This window comes from Oncorhynchus clarkii, chromosome 4 (genome assembly GCF_045791955.1).
Source record: "Oncorhynchus clarkii lewisi isolate Uvic-CL-2024 chromosome 4, UVic_Ocla_1.0, whole genome shotgun sequence".
NCBI classification, from domain to species: domain Eukaryota; kingdom Metazoa; phylum Chordata; class Actinopteri; order Salmoniformes; family Salmonidae; genus Oncorhynchus; species Oncorhynchus clarkii.
The window spans coordinates 7,178,780-7,198,599 of record NC_092150.1 but is presented as its reverse complement, the minus strand read 5'-3'; the positions used below and the strand labels follow the sequence as shown (position 1 = coordinate 7,198,599).

Here is a 19,820-nt window from a genome sequence, read left to right as displayed (position 1 = left end):
ACTCAAAATGTATTTTCTTTCACTGTTCTAGTGTTTGAGGAGCCATACAGAAAGTAATGAATTAAGTTCTTCAATTATTTACAATGTGTTCCCCCCCCCCAAACATAATTTAAAAATGCAGTAAAGCCACACTGTTTTTAAGATGACCTCATTTCTCTGTTGGTGTTGGAATGTTTACTGCTCTTTCACCGTCTTTCAGGAGAGAAAAAAAGAAATGCAAAAGAAAAAAAAAAGAAAGTAGAATAAATGTTTTTATTTTCAGCTGAGCCGATGTCCTTGTCTTTTATCTCCGCGTCTCGCTTTCATTTGCATTTTATTTTCTCCCGAGTCCTGAAAAATAAAGACCTAGTTCCATCCAGAGTTTCTTATATTTGTATTTATTATTTAATTTATGTAATCAGGTTGGCCTATGTTATTGAGAACACAAACACTTTATTAAAAAAAAAAATGTTTTTACAATAACAACTTGAGCCATAGTATTGCAATGTTCAGACCATAGAAATATATTCTATAGAACAGACATTATATTCTCAATATACATTAATACAGGGTCACAGGAGTAAGGGGTTTGAAACGTAGCTGAAACGTTGCATCTCGGTGGTGTACTCAGAATGGTAAACAAGACATTATGAAAGACAGATGTTTCAGAACGTGTCTTCCCAACTTTGCTAGTTTGTTCAGATCCGTCTCTCCACAAGCACGAAACAGCTCATGTCTTAGTGCTACTAGGCCTGTGCCTTTTCTTTGGCTCCGTTTATGGACATATTGTGGACCCCAGGAAGAGTAGCTGCTGCAACAGCTATAGCTTGTAACTAAACATATTTGTGTGTGTGTGTGTGTGTATATATCTATACACACACACACACACACACATCAGGTGGTTGTTTAATCAACAAGTCAATGTGTTTGTATCGGTCCCTACTCAGATAAACCATACAGAAATGTGGCATGAATAGCTTGGTACTTCACCTCTGTTTCTTGTCTGTCAGACATTTTAACCTGAGGATGAAGAGAGACACCAGTCTGTTTGCTGAGGACCTGAAGGTCGACATGGGAGGACAGGAGGTGAACTATGACACCTCTCATATCTACACTGGAGAAATATATGGTGAGGACTGATTTTACTACAGTGCATTCAGAGAGCATTCACACCCCTTGACTTTTATTTTCTTGTTATATTAAGATGTGTCACTGGTCTACACACACTACGCCTGAACTTCTTTGGGATAGGGGGACAGCATTTTCACTTTTGGATGAATAGCATGCCCATAGTGAACTACCTCCTACTCAGTCCCAGATGCTAATATATGCATATTATTAGTAGTATTGGATAGGAAACACTGAAGTTTCTAAAAATGATGTCTGTGAGTATAACAACTCATATGGCAGGCAAAAACCTGAGAAAAAAAATCCAAACAGGAATTGGAAAATCTGAGGTTTTTAGTTTTTGAACTCAGCCCCTATCGAATTCACAGTGGGATAAGGGTTATGTCGCACTTCCTAAGGCTTCCACTAGATGTCAACCGTCTTTAGAACGTTGTTTCGGGCTTCTCGTGTGAAGGGGGGCCGGATGGGGGCTGTTTGACTAAGGGGTCTGACAGCAGCCTCGTTCGCATTTCACATGAGATATCTCAGTCACACGCATTTCACATGAGATATCTCAGTCACACGCATTTCACATGAGATATTTCTCGTTCCATTGCTTTCCTACAGACAATGGAATTCTCCGGTTGGAGCATTATTGAACATTTATGATAAAAACATCCTAAAGGTTGATTCTATACTTAGTTTGACAAGTTTCTTCGACCTGTAATATAACTTTTTGAACTTTTCGTCCGACTGGACCTGAACACGCTTTTGGATTTGTTTACAAAACGCCCTAACAAAAGAAGCTATTTGGACATAAATGGACATAAATGATGGACATTATCGAACAAAACAAGCATTTATTGTGGAACTGCGATTCCTGGGAGTGCATTCTGATGAAGATCATCAAAGGTAGGTGAATATTTATAATGCTATTTATGACTAATGTTGACTGCGTAACATGGCTGATATTTCTTTTGGCTGGTTTGGGCTCTGAGCGCCGTTCTCAGGTTATGCTTTTTCCTTAAAGTTTTTTTGAAATCTGACACAGCTGTTGCATTAAGGAGAAGTGTATCTAAAGTTCCATGCATAACACTTGAATTTTCATCAACATTTATAATGAGTATTTCTGTGAATTCATGTGGCTCTCTGCAATATCACTGTATGTTTTGGAACTACTGAACATAACACGCAAATGTAAATTAAGAGTTTTGGATATAAATATGAACTTTACTGAATAAAACATACATGTATTGTGTAACATGAAGTCCTATGAGTGTCATCTGATGAAGATCATCAAAGGTTAGTGATTCATTTTATTTCCATTTGTGCTTTTTGTGACTCCTCTCTTTGGCTGGAAAAATGGCTGGGTTTTTCTGTGAGTTGGTGGTGCCCTAACATAATCGTTTGTGGAGCTTTCGCTGTAAAGCATTTTTGAAATCAGACATTGGCTGGATTAACGAGAATGTTATCTTTAAAATGGTGACTAATACTTTTATGTTTGAGAAATTTGATTTATGAGATTTCTGTTGATTTGTATTTGGCGCCCTGCAATTTCATTGGCTCTTGGCGAGGGGTTCCGCTAGCTGAACGGGGTTCACATACAATTATATCTGTAAGTTTGCTAAGTCAAGCAGTGAATTTCAAACACCGATTCAACCACAAAAATGAGGGCGGTTTTCCCAATGCCTCGCAAAGGACACCAATCTGTAGATCTGTAAACTTTTTAAAAGCAGACATTGAATATCCCTTTGAGCATGGTGAAGTTATTAATTACACTTTGAATGGTATATCAATACACACAGCTACTACAAAGATGCAGGCATCTTTTGGTTTAATTATTTGTTTACTAAATACCTAAATAATCACACAGAATTACATCTACACAGAGTGGATCATACATTGATTACAAATTATGTCATAAAGGAAAACGTCCCTAGCGAACGGAACAGATATGACGGCTCGTTACACAAAGAAAGGGGGTTGGGTTTTGAATTAAAGGAAGACCAAGGAACAAAGGGAGAAGCTATGTCTCTATCGGGCCGTAGGCAGCTACTCTATCGTAAATACAGAATCTTATGCATTCTAACTAACCGCCCATTTGGAAAAGGAAAATGCAATAAATATTTACTCTGAGCTGCGCTTCGATCTGTTGGTCGTAGATGGAGGGCCGGGTTGTCCTTTGAAGAATGTCCGGTGTTAGAATGAATACTTGGTAGTACCGTCGTCGTGTGGTAGGATAGATACTCTGTCCGTCCTCTTCTAGCCCACGTCTGCGCTAACGCATGGCTGGGAGGTATCACTTCTTTAGTGAATAAGAGTTCAAAGTTCATACCAAGTTGCCATGCTATATGCTCATGCTATATTCTGGCTGGTATAATCGAAATTCATCCTTCTGGCGTGTAGGTCGTCACCTTCAGATTGAAATTCAATGCTAATTTCGTTAGGTTCTTGCTGAGGTTGGCTTAGTTCTGTAGGTGGTCTTTGTCCTTTCAACGTGGGGACCTCAAGTCCACACGTCCTTGGAACAGGAAGTTACATTTTCGTAAAGGGGCTTATATAGGGTTGGGAGAGAGGGCCGTGTTTCATAGTTTACAACCCGTGTCTATTCACATAGGCGGGGCCACTGAGTTGAGCATAGTTCACTCATGAAAACCAATTCTCTCATTTAGGAGCTACAATTACATTTAATATTTTCATAAATAGTTTAATATTTAAACATTTAAATTGCACAACAATTCCATGTGAATCTGATAACTAGAATGTGTAGACTTTCCAAGATACAGTTTATGTTGTCTTATCAGTAATAATGTCTCAGACGCCAACTGATCTGACATCATATTCATTAAGTACCAACACATATTTTCAACTGGTTGGATTACTGAAATATGGTTCAGTTTCCCACCTTTTGATGTTACCAGACTCTCCAAAGCGATTCTCAATAGTCACATCGGTAGAGTAGAGAGAGGAAAAAGGGGAAAGGTATTTATGGGGGTCATAAACCTCCCCCATCAGGCCAACTTCATGACACTATGCTTCAGAGAGAGGGGGAGGGACAGGTAGCCTACACATACACACATACGGGTAAAGATTTCCTGCTGCAGGCAGATACTGGAAGAAGTTTCTGAGTGACAGAGGGCTTTGCATAGGTGCTTTGTTGCATTTTCTGTTGGACTGAGGGAAAAAATTACCCGGAATGTAAAATAACATTAATAACCAGTTCCCATGCTTTTAAAACAATGGTTCTGTTCCGGAACAGTGTAGATCACTTTCATTCCTGGTTCTGATTCTGTTCCTCAAATGTTTATTTTCCGGTTTCCTGCTTTCTCATCCCCCCCCTCTCTCTCCATAGGTGAGAAAGGTACCCTGAGCCATGGGTCTGTGGTGGATGGGAAGTTTGAGGGCTTCATCCAGACGTACCAGGGGACGTTCTACGTAGAGCCAGCTGAGCGATACCTGAAGGACCGGGACGTTCCCTTCCATTCAGTTATCTACCACGAGGACGACATCAGTAAGTACTGTAGTATGTGTGTGTACTGGAGTATACATCTCCTTTCTCTATTAAAAACACAAACACTCTTTGATGTACCCTCTTGTCATCTTTTAATTGTGTGAGAGTGTTTGTTTGTTTTCCCTTTGGAGGATAGAGACAGGCTCAGGGCTGGGCCCCGTTCATTCTCTTAGGCACCACAGCAGCATCTCAGTTTGTTTTATTGAGCTGTGGTGCCTAAGAGAATGTGTGCCTTATGTTACCTGATATATTAAGGTACAAGTCCTCATATAGTCATCTGTAGTGTAGACTAATCATTCAACTGCTAGGACACTTGTGAAGCATACTGGAGCAGAGGGAGTGAACTGAGAGTAGCTCTCTGGTGACTATGGAGTTGCTCTCTGGCGGCTATGGGGTCGCTCTCTGGCGGCTATGGGGTCGCTCTCTGGCGGCTATGGGGTCGCTCTCTGGCGGCTATGGGGTCGCTCTCTGGCGGCTATGGGGTCGCTCTCTGGCGACAAATGTTACTTCAGGTAATGTAAACGTGTGTGTTTCTCTCCCTTTAGATTACCCCCACAAGTATGGTCCAGAGGGGGGCTGTGCCGACCACTCTGTGTTTGAGAGGATGAAGAAATACCAGGCCACCGCCATGGAGGAGCCAAACAAGGTGAGTTAACAGACTGGGGGGTGTCTGAAATGGCACCCATAATTCCCTATATAGGGCACTACTTTGGACCAGGGCTCTATGGCACTGCTGTATATACATTGAGTGTACCAAACATTAGGAACACCTGCTCTTTCTCTGACAGACTGACCAGGTGAAAGCTTGATGTCGCCTGTTAAATCCACTTCAATCATTGTAGATGAACGGGAGGAGACGGGTTAAAGAAGGATTTTAAAGCCTTGAAACAACTGAGACATTTAATTTGACCTTTTATTTAACTAGTCAAGTCAGTTAAGAACAAATTCTTATTTTCAATGACAGCCTAGGAACAGTGGGTTAACTGCCTTGTTCAGGGGCAGAAAGACAGATTTTTTACCTTGTCAGCTCAGGGATTTGATCTTGCAACCTTCCGGTTACTAGTCCAATGATCTAACCACAAGTTCACCTGCCGCCCAGGGGACGCTCTACGTAGAGCCAGCTGAGAGATACATGAATTGTGTATGTGTGCTGTTCAGAGGGTGAATGGGCAAGACAAATAATTTATTTGCCTTTGAACAGGATATGGTAGTAAGTACCAGGCACACCGGTTTGAGTGTGTCAAGAACTGCAACGTTGCTGGGTTTTTCACAACAGTTTCCCCTTTGTGTATCAAGAATGGTCCCCCACCCAAAGGACATCCAGCCAACTTGACACAACTGTGTGAAGTATTGGAGTCAAAATGGGTCAGCATCCCCCGGAACGCTTTTAACACCTTGTAGAGTACATGCCCCGACGAATTGAGGCTGTTCTGAGGGCAAAAGAGGGGGGTGCAACTCAATATTAGGAAAGTGTTTGGTATACTCTGTATGTAACTGTGTGGTGATACTCCATGTACAGTGCCTTGCGAAAGTATTCGGCCCCCTTGAACTTTGCGACCTTTTGCCACATTTCAGGCTTCAAACATAAAGATATAAAACTGTATTTTTTTGTGAAGAATCAACAACAAGTGGGACACAATCATGAAGTGGAATGACATTTATTGGATATTTCAAACTTTTTTAACAAATCAAAAACTGAAAAATTGGGCGTGCAAAATTATTCAGCCCCCTTAAGTTAATACTTTGTAGCGCCACCTTTTGCTGCGATTGTAGCTGTAAGTCGCTTGGGGTATGTCTCTATCAGTTTTGCACATCGAGAGACTGACATTTTTTCCCATTCCTCCTTGCAAAACAGCTCGAGCTCAGTGAGGTTGGATGGAGAGCATTTGTGAACAGCAGTTTTCAGTTCTTTCCACAGATTCTCGATTGGATTCAGGTCTGGACTTTGACTTGGCCATTCTAACACCTGGATATGTTTATTTTTGAACCATTCCATTGTAGATTTTGCTTTATGTTTTGGATCATTGTCTTGTTGGAAGACAAATCTCCGTCCCAGTCTCAGATCTTTTGCAGACTCCATCAGGTTTTCTTCCAGAATGGTCCTGTATTTGGCTCCATCCATCTTCCCATCAATTTTAACCATCTTCCCTGTCCCTGCTGAAGAAAAGCAGGCCCAAACCATGATGCTGCCACCACCATGTTTGACAGTGGGGATGGTGTGGTGAGCTGTGTTGCTTTTACGCCAAACATAACGTTTTGCATTGTTGCCAAAAAGTTCAATTTTGGTTTCATCTGACCAGAGCACCTTCTTCCACATGTTTGGTGTGTCTCCCAGGTGGCTTGTGGCAAACTTTAAACGACACTTTTTATGGATATCTTTAAGAAATGGCTTTCTTCTTGCCACTCTTCCATAAAGCCCAGATTTGTGCAATATACTTTGGATTAGGATACAATAGGATTGTTGTCCTATGGACAGAGTCTCCCACCTCAGCTGTAGATCTCTGCAGTTCATCCAGAGTGATCATGGGCCTCTTGGCTGCATCTCTGATCAGTCTTCTCGGCTGCATCTCTGATCAGTCTTCTCCTTGTATGAGCTGAAAGTTTAGAGGGACGGCCAGGTCTTGGTAGATTTGCAGTGGTCTGATACTCCTTCCATTTCAATATTATCGCTTGCACAGTGCTCCTTGGGATGTTTAAAGCTTGGGAAATCTTTTTGTATCCAAATCCGGCTTTAAACTTCTTCACAACAGTATCTCGGACCTGCCTGGTGTGTTCCTTGTTCTTCATGATGCTCTCTGCGCTTTTAACGGACCTCTGAGACTATCACAGTGCAGGTGCATTTATACGGAGACTTGATTACACACAGGTGGATTGTATTTATCATCATTAGTCATTTAGGTCAACATTGGATCATTCAGAGATCCTCACTGAACTTCTGGAGAGAGTTTGCTGCACTGAAAGTAAAGGGGCTGAATAATTTTGCACGCCCAATTTTTCAGTTTTTGATTTGTTAAAAAAGTTTGAAATATCCAATAAATGTCGTTCCACTTCATGATTGTGTCCCACTTGTTGGTGATTCTTCACAGAAAAATACAGTTTTATATCTTTATGTTTGAAGCCTGAAATGTGGCAAAAGGTCGCAAAGTTCAAGGGGGCCGAATACTTTCGCAAGGCACTGTAAATATATTTTAGCTCAGTGGATACTACATCTTGCGTCAGATATTGGACTCGACATTTCATCAGTGAATGTATAATACTATGAAACTAGAAGATTAGGGATTTCTTATCCTCATGGGGAGCTGATGGTACAATACAGTCTACAATAATACAGGCTTTAATACTGCCCCCTCCCCTCGCTCCACCCCTCTTCCTCTCCTCCTCCTCCCAGAAGCTCCATGCAGAGGAGGCGTCCAGTGACCCGGTGTTGCTGAGGAAGAGGAGGACGGCTCAGATAGAGAAGAACACCTGTCAACTCTTCATCCAGACAGACCACCTCTTCTTCAAGTACTACAAGACCAGGGAGGCCGTCATCGCACAGGTACTGGATGATACACACACGCACACAGTATTCCTCAATAGCACCAAGTGTATTGTTTGTGTGATACCGGGTTCTTTGGGGATGGGGAAACATGTCAACAATGTTTTTAGAACTGTGTGTCAAGATTCCATTCCAGAATAATGACGTGAATTCTGATGCATCTTGTTGTTCTTGTTGTTGTTGTTGTTGTTCCAGATCTCTAGTCACATCAAGGCTATTGATGCCATCTACCAGGGAACAGACTTCATGGGTATCCGGAACATCAGCTTTATGGTCAAGAGGATACGGGTGAGACCCTAGACAGTTGTTTCACCTGGAAACGTTCAGTCAGTCAATCAATCAGTCACCACCGGTTCCCACTTCCTGTTGTACTTCTGGTTGTTCTGTAGTGATGTCACTTCCTGTTACCGCATCCTGTTTGTCTGTCATGATGCCACTTCCAGTCACCACTTCCTGTTGTACTTTCTATTGTCTGGTGTGACGTCACTTCCTGTTTCCACTTCCTGTTATATGTCTAACATGTGACCACTTCCTGCTCCAGATCAACACTACTACAGATGAGCGGGACCGGTCCAACCCGTTCCGCTTCGCTAACATCGGCGTGGAGAAGTTCCTGGAGCTGAACTCTGAGCAGAACCACGACGACTACTGTCTGGCCTACGTCTTCACTGACAGGGACTTTGATGATGGTGTGCTGGGTCTGGCCTGGGTTGGAGCTCCTGCAGGTACTGACACACAATTACTGGTCCTGTCTGGCTCATTTGCGAAGACCATGGCGCTCCAAATCTATTTGTGATCTATTTGTGATGCATTATGGGTCTTGAAGGGATGGACCGTCCTTCACTAAAACCTGTCTGGAGTTCTGGAGAGATGGACCATCTCCCACTCATACCTGTGTCTGTCCACAGGGAGTTCTGGAGAGATGGACTGACCCTCACTAATACCTGTCTGTCTGTCCACAGGGAGTTCTGGAGAGATGGACTGACCCTCACTAATACCTGTCTGTCTGTCCACAGGGAGTTCTGGAGAGATGGACTGACCCTCACTGTCTGTCTGTCCACAGGGAGTTCTGGAGAGATGGACTGACCCTCACTAATACCTGTCTGTCTGTCTGTGTGTCCACGGGGAGTTCTGGAGAGATGGACTGACCCTCACTGTCTGTCTGTCCACAGGGAGTTCTGGAGAGATGGACTGACCCTCACTAATACCTGTCTGTCTGTCTGTGTGTCCACAGGGAGTTCTGGAGGGATCTGTGAGAAGAGTAAGCTGTACTCTGACGGGAAGAAGAAGTCCCTGAATACCGGCATCATCACTGTTCAGAACTACGCCTCCCACGTCCCTCCGAAGGTCTCACACATCACCTTTGCCCACGAGGTGGGACACAACTTTGGCTCGCCGGTGAGTTAGATAATCTAGCCTGCTGATGGTAAATGCATGGAATACAGCAAAACCTCATCCGGACCTGCAATGGTCTGTCTCTCTCTCTCTCGTTCTCTCTGTGTCTGTCTGTCTCTCTCGCTCTCTCTTTGTGTGTCTCTCTCTCCTCTCACTAACTCACTCACTCACTCACACTCTCTCCCCTCCCCCTCTCTTTCCCCCTCTCTCTCTCTCGGTCTCTCTCCCCTCCCCCTCTCTCTCTCTCTCTCCCCCTCCCCTCTCTCTCTCCCCTCCCTCTCTCCCCGCCTCCCCTCTCTCTCTCTCACTCACTGTGTGTGTGTGTGTGTGTTTTGTTTGTAACCGCAGCATGACTCGGGGTCAGAGTGCACCCCAGGGGAGTCGAAGACCCAGGATAAGAAGGAGAAGGGGAACTACATCATGTACGCCCGGGCCACATCAGGAGACAAGCTCAACAACAACAAGTTCTCCGTCTGTAGCGTCAGGAACATCAGCCAGGTCCTGGAGAAGAAGAGGGGAAGCTGCTTTGTCGGTATGTTTCCTCAGCTGTCTATGGCATTTGAAGCTAGTTTGTCGGTATGTTTCCTCTGCTCTCTATGGCATTTGAAGCTAATTTGTCGGTATGTTTCCTCTGCTCTCTATGGCATTTGAAGCTAGTTTGTCGGTATGTTTCCTCTGCTCTCTATGGCATTTGAAGCTAGTTTGTCGGTATGTTTCCTCAGCTGTCTATGGCATTTGAAGCTAGTTTGTCGGTATGTTTCCTCTGCTCTCTATGGCATTTGAAGCTAATTTGTCGGTACGTTTCCACTGCTGTGTTAGATTAAGATTGGTTGTAGAATTCCGTAAAATTTCTTCAAGCAGGATTTTTGGAAAGCCTTGGAATTTTGGGAAAGTTTTTGAAATTCTACACTTCATTAAAGATCATATGTGTTATTATGAATGTCATTTCGTAATGTGTATGTGGTCTTTCTGCCCCCCTCCCCCTACAGAGTCAGGCCAGCCCATCTGTGGTAATGGGTTAGTGGAGCCAGGGGAGGAGTGTGACTGTGGATACAGCGATCAGTGCAGAGACCAGTGTTGCTATGACGCCGACCAGCCTGACAACAGGAAGTGTAAATTAAAACCCAACAAAGTCTGCAGGTAAGATAGCCCAACCGACAGAGTAGCTGTGGTCCAGGAAGTTAACCTGACAGGGTAGCTGTGGTCCAGGAAGTTAACCTGACAGGGTAGCTGTGGTCCAGGAAGTTAACCTGACAGGGTAGCTGTGGTCCAGGAAGTTAACCTGACAGGGTAGCTGTCGTCCAGGAAGTTAACCTGACAGGGTAGCTGTGGTCCAGGAAGTTAACCTGACAGGGTAGCTGTGGTCCAGGAAGTTAACCTGACAGGGTAGCTGTCGTCCAGGAAGTTAACCTGACAGGGTAGCTGTCGTCCAGGAAGTTAACCTGACAGGGTAGCTGTCGTCCAGGAAGTTAACCTGACAGGGTAGCTGTCGTCCAGGAAGTTAACCTGACAGGGTAGCTGTCGTCCAGGAAGTTAACCTGACAGGGTAGCTGTCGTCCAGGAAGATAAGGGACTCAAACTGAGGAAATAAGACGCTTAGTCTCTTACAAATGTCATTGTAATTAAATTACTAAAATTGACGTGTGCGGAGGCTTATTTCTGTAATTTTGTTGTTTTCTGTCAAATGATGTATTGTCCATAATACAAATTGAAGCCTTATGTCTTTCCCTCCCCCAGTCCCAGCCAGGGCCCGTGCTGCACTCCTGAGTGCTACTATAAGGGCCGGAATGAGAAGTGTCGTGAGGAGTCTGAGTGTGCTCATCAGGGCATGTGTAACGGGGGTACGGCCCAGTGCCCCACCTCTGAACCCAAGGCCAACTTCACCGCCTGCCACGGAGAAACTCAAGTGTGCCTCAACGGGGTGAGTGGATACCTGGCTACCTGTAGCGTGTAGTTAAATACCTGGCTACCTGTAGCGTGTAGTTAAATACCTGGCTACCTGTAGCGTGTAGTTAAATACCTGGCTACCTGTAGTGAAATACCTGGCTACCTGTAGCGTGTAGTTAAATACCTGGCTACCTGTAGCGTGTAGTTAAATACCTGGCTACCTGTAGTGAAATACCTGGCTACCTGTAGCGTGTAGTTAAATACCTGGCTACCTGTAGCGTGTAGTTAAATACCTGGCTACCTGTAGTGAAACACCTGGCTACCTGTAGCGTGTAGTTAAATACCTGGCTACCTGTAGCGTGTAGTTAAATACCTGGCTACCTGTAGCGTGTAGTAAATACCTGGTTACCTGTAGCGTGTAGTTAAATACCTGGCTACCTGTAGCGTGTAGTTAAATACCTGGCTACCTGTAGCGTGTAGTTAAATACCTGGCTACCTGTAGCGTGTAGTTAAATACCTGGCTACCTGTAGCGTGTAGTTAAATACCTGGCTACCTGTAGCGTGTAGTTACATACCTGGCTACCTGTAGTGTTTAGTTACATACAGTTGAAGTCAGAAGTTTACATACACTTAGTTTGTGGTCATTAAAACTTGTTTTTCAACCACTCCACAAATTTCTTGTTAACAAACTAGAGTTTTGGTAAGTCAGTTAGGACATATACTTTGTACATGACACATGTCATTTTTCCAACAATTGTTTACAGACAGACAATTTCACTTATAATTCACTGTATCACAATTCCAGTGGGTCAGAAGTTTACATACAATACACTAAGTTGAATGTGCCTTTTAACAGCTTGGAAAATTCCAGAAAATTATGTCATGGCTTAAGAAGCTTCTGATAGGCTAATTGACATCATTTGACTCAATTGGAGGTGTACCTGTGGATGTATTTCAAGGCCTACCTTCAAACTAAATACCTCTTGACATCATGGAAAAATCAAAAGAAATCAGCCAAGACCTCAGAAAAAAATTGTAGACCTCCACAAGTCTGGTTCATCCTTGGGAGTAATTTACAAATGCCTGAAGGTACCACGTTCATCTGTACAAACAATAGTACGCAAGTATAAACACCATGGGACCACGAAGCCGTCATACCGCTCAGGAAGGAGAAGCGACTCTGTGTCCTTGAGATGTACGTACTTTGGTGCGAAACGTGCAAATCAATCCGCAGCATCATGTTGTGGGGGTGCTTTGCTGCAGGGAGGGACTGGTGCACTTCACAAAATAGATGGTATCATGAGGGAGGAACATTATGTGGATATATTGAAAAAACATCTCAAGATATCAGTCAGGAAGTTAAAGCTTGGTCGCAAATGGGTATTCCAAATGGACAATGACCCCAAGCATACTTCCAAAGTTGTGGCAAAATGACTGAAGGACAACAAAGTCAAGGTATTGGAGTAGCCATCACAAAACCCTGACCTCAATCCTATAGAATATCTGTGGGCAGAACTGAAAATGTGTGTGCGAGCAAGGAGGCCTACAAACCTGACTCCGTTACACCAGCTCTGTAAGGAGGAATGGGCCAAAATTCAACCAACTTATTGTGGGAAGCTTGTGGAAGGCTACCCGAAACGTTTGACCCAAATTAAACAATTTAAAGGTAATGCTACCAAATACTAATTGAGTGTATGTAAACTTCTGACCCACTGGGAATGTGATGAAAGTAATAAAAGCTGAAATAAATCATTCTCTCTACAGTTTTGGCCAAAAGTTTTGAGAATGACACAAATATACATTTTCACAGTCTACTGCCTCAGTTTGTATGATGGCAATTTGCATATACTGCAGAATGTTATGAAGAGTGATCAAATGAATTGCAAAGTCCCTCTTTGCCATGCAAATGAACTGAATCCACCAAAAAAACATTTCCACTGCATTTCAGCCCTGCCACAAAAGGACCAGCTGACATCATGTCAGTGATTCTCTCGTTAACACAGGTGTGAGTGTTGACGAGGGCAAGGCTGGAGATCCCTCTGTCATGCTGATTGAGTTCGAATAATAGACTGAAAGCTTCAAAAGGAGGATGGTGCTTGGAATCATTGTTCTTCCTCTGTCAACCATGGTTACCTGCAAGGGAACACGTGCCGTCATCATTGCTTTGCACAAAAAGGGCTTCACAGGCAAGGATATTGCTGCCAGTAAGATTGCACCTAAATCAACTATTTATCGCATAATCAAAAACTTCAAGGAGAGCGGTTCAATTGTTGTGAAGAAGGCTTCAGGGCGCCTAAGAAAGTCTAGCAAGCGCCAGGACCGTCTCCTAAAGTTGATTCAGCTGCGGAATCTGGGCACCACCAGTACAGAGCTTGCTCAGGAATGGCAGCAGGCAGGTGTGAGTGCATCTGCACGCACAGTGAGGCGAAGACTTTTGGAGGATGGCCTGGTGCCAAGAATGGCAGCAAAGAAGCCACTTCTCTCCAGGAAAAACATCAGGGACAGACTGATATTCTGATGAATCCCCTTTCCTATTGTTTGGGGCATCCGGAAAAAAGCTTGTCCGGAGAAGACGAGGTGAGCGCTACCATCAGTCCTGTGTCATGCCAACAGTAAAGCATCCTGAGACCATTCATGTGTGGGGTTGCTTCTCAGCCAAGGGAGTGGACTCACTCACAATTTTGCCTAAGAACACAGCCATGAATAAAGAATGGTACCAACACATCTTCCGAGAGCAACTTCTCCCAACTATCCAGGAACAGTTTGGTGACGAACAATGCCTTTTCAGCATGATGGAGCACCTTGCCATAAGGCAAAGGTGATAACTAAGTGGCTCGGGGAACAAAACATCAATATTTTGGGTCCATGGCCAGGAAACTCCCCAGACTTGTGGTCAATCCTCAAGAGGCGGGTGGACAAACAAAAACCCACAAATTCTGACAAACTCCAAGCATTGATTATGCAATAATGGGCTGCCATCACTCAGGATGTGGCCCAGAAGTTAATTGACAGCATGCCAAGATATTGAGATCTTGGATTTGCAATTATGGTTGAATATCCTCTGTGAGGCGTCTCACAATGGAGTCTGATGGGTGGTGCTGCTTCCCTCTGCAGTTTTCTGTGGGAATGAGCTTGTATACACAACATATACTGAGTGTACAAAACATTAGGACACCTGCTCTTTCCATAACAGATTGTTTCTGTACAGCACTTTGTGACATCGGCTGATGTAAAAAGGGCTTTATAAATACATTTGATGATGATGATGATGATACCAGGGTGGCTTGCAGAGGTCTTGAAAAACAAGGTTCAACACTGCAAATATTGACTCTTTGCATCAACTTCATATATTTGTCAACAAAAGCCTTTGACACTTATGAAATATTTGTAATTATACTTCAGTATTCCATAGTAACATCTGACAAAAATATCTAAAGACACTGAGGCAGCAGACTTTGTGTGAATTAATATTTGTGTCGTTCTCAAAAGTTTTGGCCACGACTGTACTATTATCCTGCACATTCTTAAAATAAAGTGGTGATCCTAACTTCCCTAAAACAGAGAATTTTTACTTGGATTAAATGTCAGGAATTGTGAAACTGAGTTTAATTGTATTTGGCTAAGGCTATATCTGATCTTGTGAAGGCTACTGGACATGCACATGGTTTTAATCAAACGTAGATAACGCCGGCCTGAACTTGTGAAGATCTTTGGACGGGAACATTAGCTAATCAGTTATAGGCACCATAAGACCTGCAGTAGGAGTGTGCATGTCACGCCACCAATAGAATCTATGCCCCAATGTCTGAGCCAATAAGGGAACGGAAACCAAGCAAGACAACACGATTCATGATGTTATGTAAGGGTGAAACTGTATAAAAGCCAAGTACTAAGAATGGAGAGTCAGTTCTTCCATGGAATTGCTCGGCTTTGTTACTCTCTGTAATAAAGTCTATTTGAATTCACAAGCGCCGGTATCTGGGAAATATTTGATTCAATATTTCCACGACATTAGCTACTTTATTGAGAGAGAAAATGTACTTACTATAAATGTGACATGTGGTTGTCCCACCTAGCTAAGCTAAATGCATTAAACTGTAAGTCGCTCTGGATAAATGACTAAAATGTCACATGATATCTCATCCCTTCTATTGGCTCCTCCTCCAGGGCTGTTCTGGCTCCATCTGTGAGAAGTATGGTCTGGAGGTCTGTACCTGTGCCAGTGTGGAGGGCAAGGACGAGACTGACGAGCTGTGCCACGTTTGCTGTAGTGAGAAAAGTGAGTCCTGTTACCACGTCCTCGCGGTCGGTCCCCTCCTGTTACCACGTCCTCGCGGTCGCTCCCCTCCTGACACCACGTCCTCGCGGTCGCTCCCCTCCTGACACCACGTCCTCGCGGTCGCTCCCCTCCTGACACCACGTCCTCGCGGTCGCTCCCCTCCTGACACCACGTCCTCGCGGTCGCTCCCCTCCTGACACCACGTCCTCGCGGTCGCTCCCCTCCTGACACCACGTCCTCGCGGTCGCTCCCCTCCTGACACCACGTCCTCGCGGTCGCTCCCCTCCTGACACCACGTCCTCGCGGTCGCTCCCCTCCTGACACCACGTCCTCGCGGTCGCTCCCCTCCTGACACCACGTCCTCGCGGTCGCTCCCCTCCTGACACCACGTCCTCGCGGTCGCTCCCCTCCTGACACCACGTCCTCGCGGTCGCTCCCCTCCTGACACCACGTCCTCGCGGTCGCTCCCCTCCTGACACCACGTCCTCGCGGTCGCTCCCCTCCTGACACCACGTCCTCGCCACGTCCTATCAACTTCATATATTTGTCAACAAAAGCCTTTGACACTTATGAAATATTTGTAATTATACTTCAGTATTCCATAGTAACATCTGACAAAAATATCTAAAGACACTGAGGCAGCAGACTTTGTGTGAATTAATATTTGTGTCGTTCTCAAAAGTTTTGGCCACGACTGTACTATTATCCTGCACATTCTTAAAATAAAGTGGTGATCCTAACTTCCCTAAAACAGAGAATTTTTACTTGGATTAAATGTCAGGAATTGTGAAACTGAGTTTAATTGTATTTGGCTAAGGCTATACCTCGCGGTCGCTCCCCTCCTGACACCACGTCCTCGCGGTCGCTCCCCTCCTGACACCACGTCCTCGCGGTCGCTCCCCTCCTGACACCACGTCCTCGCGGTCGCTCCCCTCCTGACACCACGTCCTCGCGGTCGCTCCCCTCCTGACACCACGTCCTCGCGGTCGCTCCCCTCCTGACACCACGTCCTCGCGGTCGCTCCCCTCCTGACACCACGTCCTCGCGGTCGCTCCCCTCCTGACACCACGTCCTCGCGGTCGCTCCCCTCCTGACACCACGTCCTCGCGGTCGCTCCCCTCCTGACACCACGTCCTCGCGGTCGCTCCCCTCCTGACACCACGTCCTCGCGGTCGCTCCCCTCCTGACACCACGTCCTCGCGGTCGCTCCCCTCCTGACACCACGTCCTCGCGGTCGCTCCCCTCCTGACACCACGTCCTCGCGGTCGCTCCCCTCCTGACACCACGTCCTCGCGGTCGCTCCCCTCCTGACAACACGTCCTCGCGGTCGCTCCCCTCCTGACACCACGTCCTCGCGGTCGGTCCCCTCCTGACACCACGTCCTCGCGGTCGGTCCCCTCCTGACACCACGTCCTCGCGGTCGCTCCCCTCCTGACACCACGTCCTCGCGGTCGGTCCCCTCCTGACACCACGCCCTCGCGGTCGGTCCCCTCCTGACACCACGCCCTCGCGGTCGGTCCCCTCCTGACACCACGCCCTCGCGGTCGGTCCCCTCCTGACACCACGCCCTCGCGGTCGGTCCCCTCCTGACACCACGCCCTCGCGGTCGGTCCCCTCCTGACACCACGCCCTCGCGGTCGGTCCCCTCCTGACACCACGCCCTCGCGGTCGGTCCCCTCCTGACACCACGCCCTCGCGGTCGGTCCCCTCCTGTTACCACGCCCTCGCGGTCGGTCCCCTCCTGTTACAACGCCCTCACGGTCGGTCCCCTCCTGTTACCACGCCCTCACGGTCGGTCCCCTCCTGTTACCACGCCCTCACGGTCGGTCCCCTCCTGTTACCACGTCCTCACGGTCGGTCCCCTCCTGTTACCACGTCCTCACGGTCGGTCCCCTCCTGACGTTCATGTCGTTTTAGGACTTATATTGGAATTGTATTATGTCCTTTACAGGTTTAGCTACGTTCTAGATACTTTCCAAATGTTCCTGGGTGTTTCAGAAATCCCGGTTGGAGGATTCCCTCGTGATTTTGGGAATTGTCCAATCAAGTATTTCTGGGGAAAAAACAGGAACATTTTCTTGAATTGTTCAATCTTACTTGCCAGCTTGTATGATCGCTACATTGTAAGACAATGTTTAAAGCTCTTCGAGATTATTTTTGTAATGAATAGCGTTATAAAATATGACATTATTATTGACTCCTGTGATTCTCTCACGTTGCAGTGAACCCCAACACCTGCAGCAGTACGGGTTCAGAGAAGCTGGCCCGGTTCTTCAATAAGAAAGTCACCACGCTGCCCGCGGGGTCTCCCTGCAACGACTTCAAGGGCTACTGTGACGTGTTCATGAGGTGTCGGCTGGTGGACGCGGACGGCCCTCTGGCCAGACTGAAGAAGGCCATCTTCAACCCTGAGCTCTATGAGAACATTGCAGAGTGGATAGTGGTACGTAGCTTACTGACCGACTCTTCAACCCTGAGCTCTATGAGAACATTGCAGAGTGGATAGTGGTACGTAGCTTACTGACCGACTCTTCAACCCTGAGCTCTATGAGAACATTGCAGAGTGGATAGTGGTACGTAGCTTACTGACCGACTCTTCAACCCTGAGCTCTATGAGAACATTGCAGAGTGGATAGTGGTACGTAGCTTACTGACCGACTCTTCAACCCTGAGCTCTATGAGAACATTGCAGAGTGGATAGTGGTACGTAGCTTACTGACCGACTCTTCAACCCTGAGCTCTATGAGAACATTGCAGAGTGGATAGTGGTACGTAGCTTACTGACCGACTCTTCAACCCTGAGCTCTATGAGAACATCGGTTATGTGTCGTTGCTGACTTGACTCACATTGTATTTTAATATCATACCATTTTCACTGCACTGGCCTGGTTCTGTATACACCATATTGTATAGTAAAGGAGATATCAGCACAAGCACAGTACTGGTCAGGTTGGTGTGAAAAAAAGGGTATTATGGTCAACCGATGTAAAGGTTGACCATGGCGTGCCTGGGGAACTCTCACGTAAACCACGAAACTTATCCTAATCTTGTTTTTATTTATATATATATATTATTTATTATATTTTATTTTTTTAAATGCAAATTTTTTTTACCCCGTTTTTCTCCCCAATTTCGTGGTATCCAATTGTTTAGTAGCTACTATCTTGTCTCATCGCTACAACTCCCGTACGGGCTCGGGAGAGACGAAGGTTGAAAGTCATGCGTCCTCCGATACACAACCCAACCAGCCGCACTGCTTCTTAACACAGCGCGCATCCAACCCGGAAGCCAGCCGCACCAATGTGTCGGAGGAAACACCGTGCACCTGGCAACCTTGGCTAGCGTACACTGCGCCCAGCCCGCCACAGGAGTCGCTGGTGCGCGATGAGACAAGGATATCCCTACCGACCAACCCCTCCCTAACCCGGACGACGCTAGGCCAATTGTGCATCGCCCCACGGACCTCCCGGTCGCGGCCGGTTACGACAGAGCCTGGGCGCGAACCCAGAGTCTCTGGTGGCACAGCTGGCCCTTTATTTTATTTTATGTACACTCAATTATAAATGTGACTTGTGGAATGTGCATGCCATGTTGACTTGGGAGCACCGGCTCAGACAATACATGAAATGTCACACGGTTCTATGTGTGACAGTGTTTGTCACAGAAAATAAGAACTTTGCAATATGGATCAAGATGAGATTGGAGGTAATTTAAAACCAAAATAAATTATTTGGGAAAGTTTTTGAGCCACAGAAATGTTTATCCCATCAAGGTGTGACACGTTTTTTAAAAAAAAATTTAGGTTTGGAACCACTGCAGTAGATGTCACTATATACCATTAAATGTAATCTGTGTTTTCCATTTTCTAATTCCAGGCTCACTGGTGGGCAGTGTTGTTGATGGGCATCGCTTTGATCATGTTGATGGCTGGCTTCATTAAGATCTGTAGTGTCCACACCCCTTCCAGCAATCCCAAACTGCCTCCACCCAAACCACTACCAGGTGAGTGTCTGTCGTCACACCCAGCTCTCCCACCCAAACCACTACCGGGTGAGTGTCTGTCGTCACACCCAGCTCTCCCACCCAAACCACTGGAGATACGAGCCGGTCTTCTCAATGGACAT

The 19,820-nt window shown here is 45.8% G+C and overlaps 1 protein-coding gene across 2 annotated transcripts in view; it reads left to right on the top strand.

Moving 5' to 3' along the window:
- The window catches only part of LOC139406353 (disintegrin and metalloproteinase domain-containing protein 10-like), a 30,574-nt gene that overhangs the window by 7,984 nt on the left and 2,770 nt on the right, over window positions 1-19,820 (top strand). The window contains exons 3-15 of one of the 2 annotated variants that reach the window (XM_071148867.1): window positions 990-1,108; window positions 4,439-4,597; window positions 5,143-5,243; window positions 7,989-8,135; window positions 8,331-8,423; window positions 8,677-8,860; window positions 9,370-9,533; window positions 9,879-10,062; window positions 10,520-10,670; window positions 11,268-11,451; window positions 15,585-15,696; window positions 17,919-18,139; window positions 19,572-19,698. In XM_071148867.1, coding sequence (XP_071004968.1) covers window positions 990-1,108; window positions 4,439-4,597; window positions 5,143-5,243; window positions 7,989-8,135; window positions 8,331-8,423; window positions 8,677-8,860; window positions 9,370-9,533; window positions 9,879-10,062; window positions 10,520-10,670; window positions 11,268-11,451; window positions 15,585-15,696; window positions 17,919-18,139; window positions 19,572-19,698 — 1,946 coding nt within the window. Of the gene's footprint in view, window positions 1-989; window positions 1,109-4,438; window positions 4,598-5,142; window positions 5,244-7,985; window positions 8,136-8,330; window positions 8,424-8,676; window positions 8,861-9,369; window positions 9,534-9,878; window positions 10,063-10,519; window positions 10,671-11,267; window positions 11,452-15,584; window positions 15,697-17,918; window positions 18,140-19,571; window positions 19,699-19,820 lie in introns of both variants that reach the window. The other variant, XM_071148866.1, reaches the window with a different exon arrangement.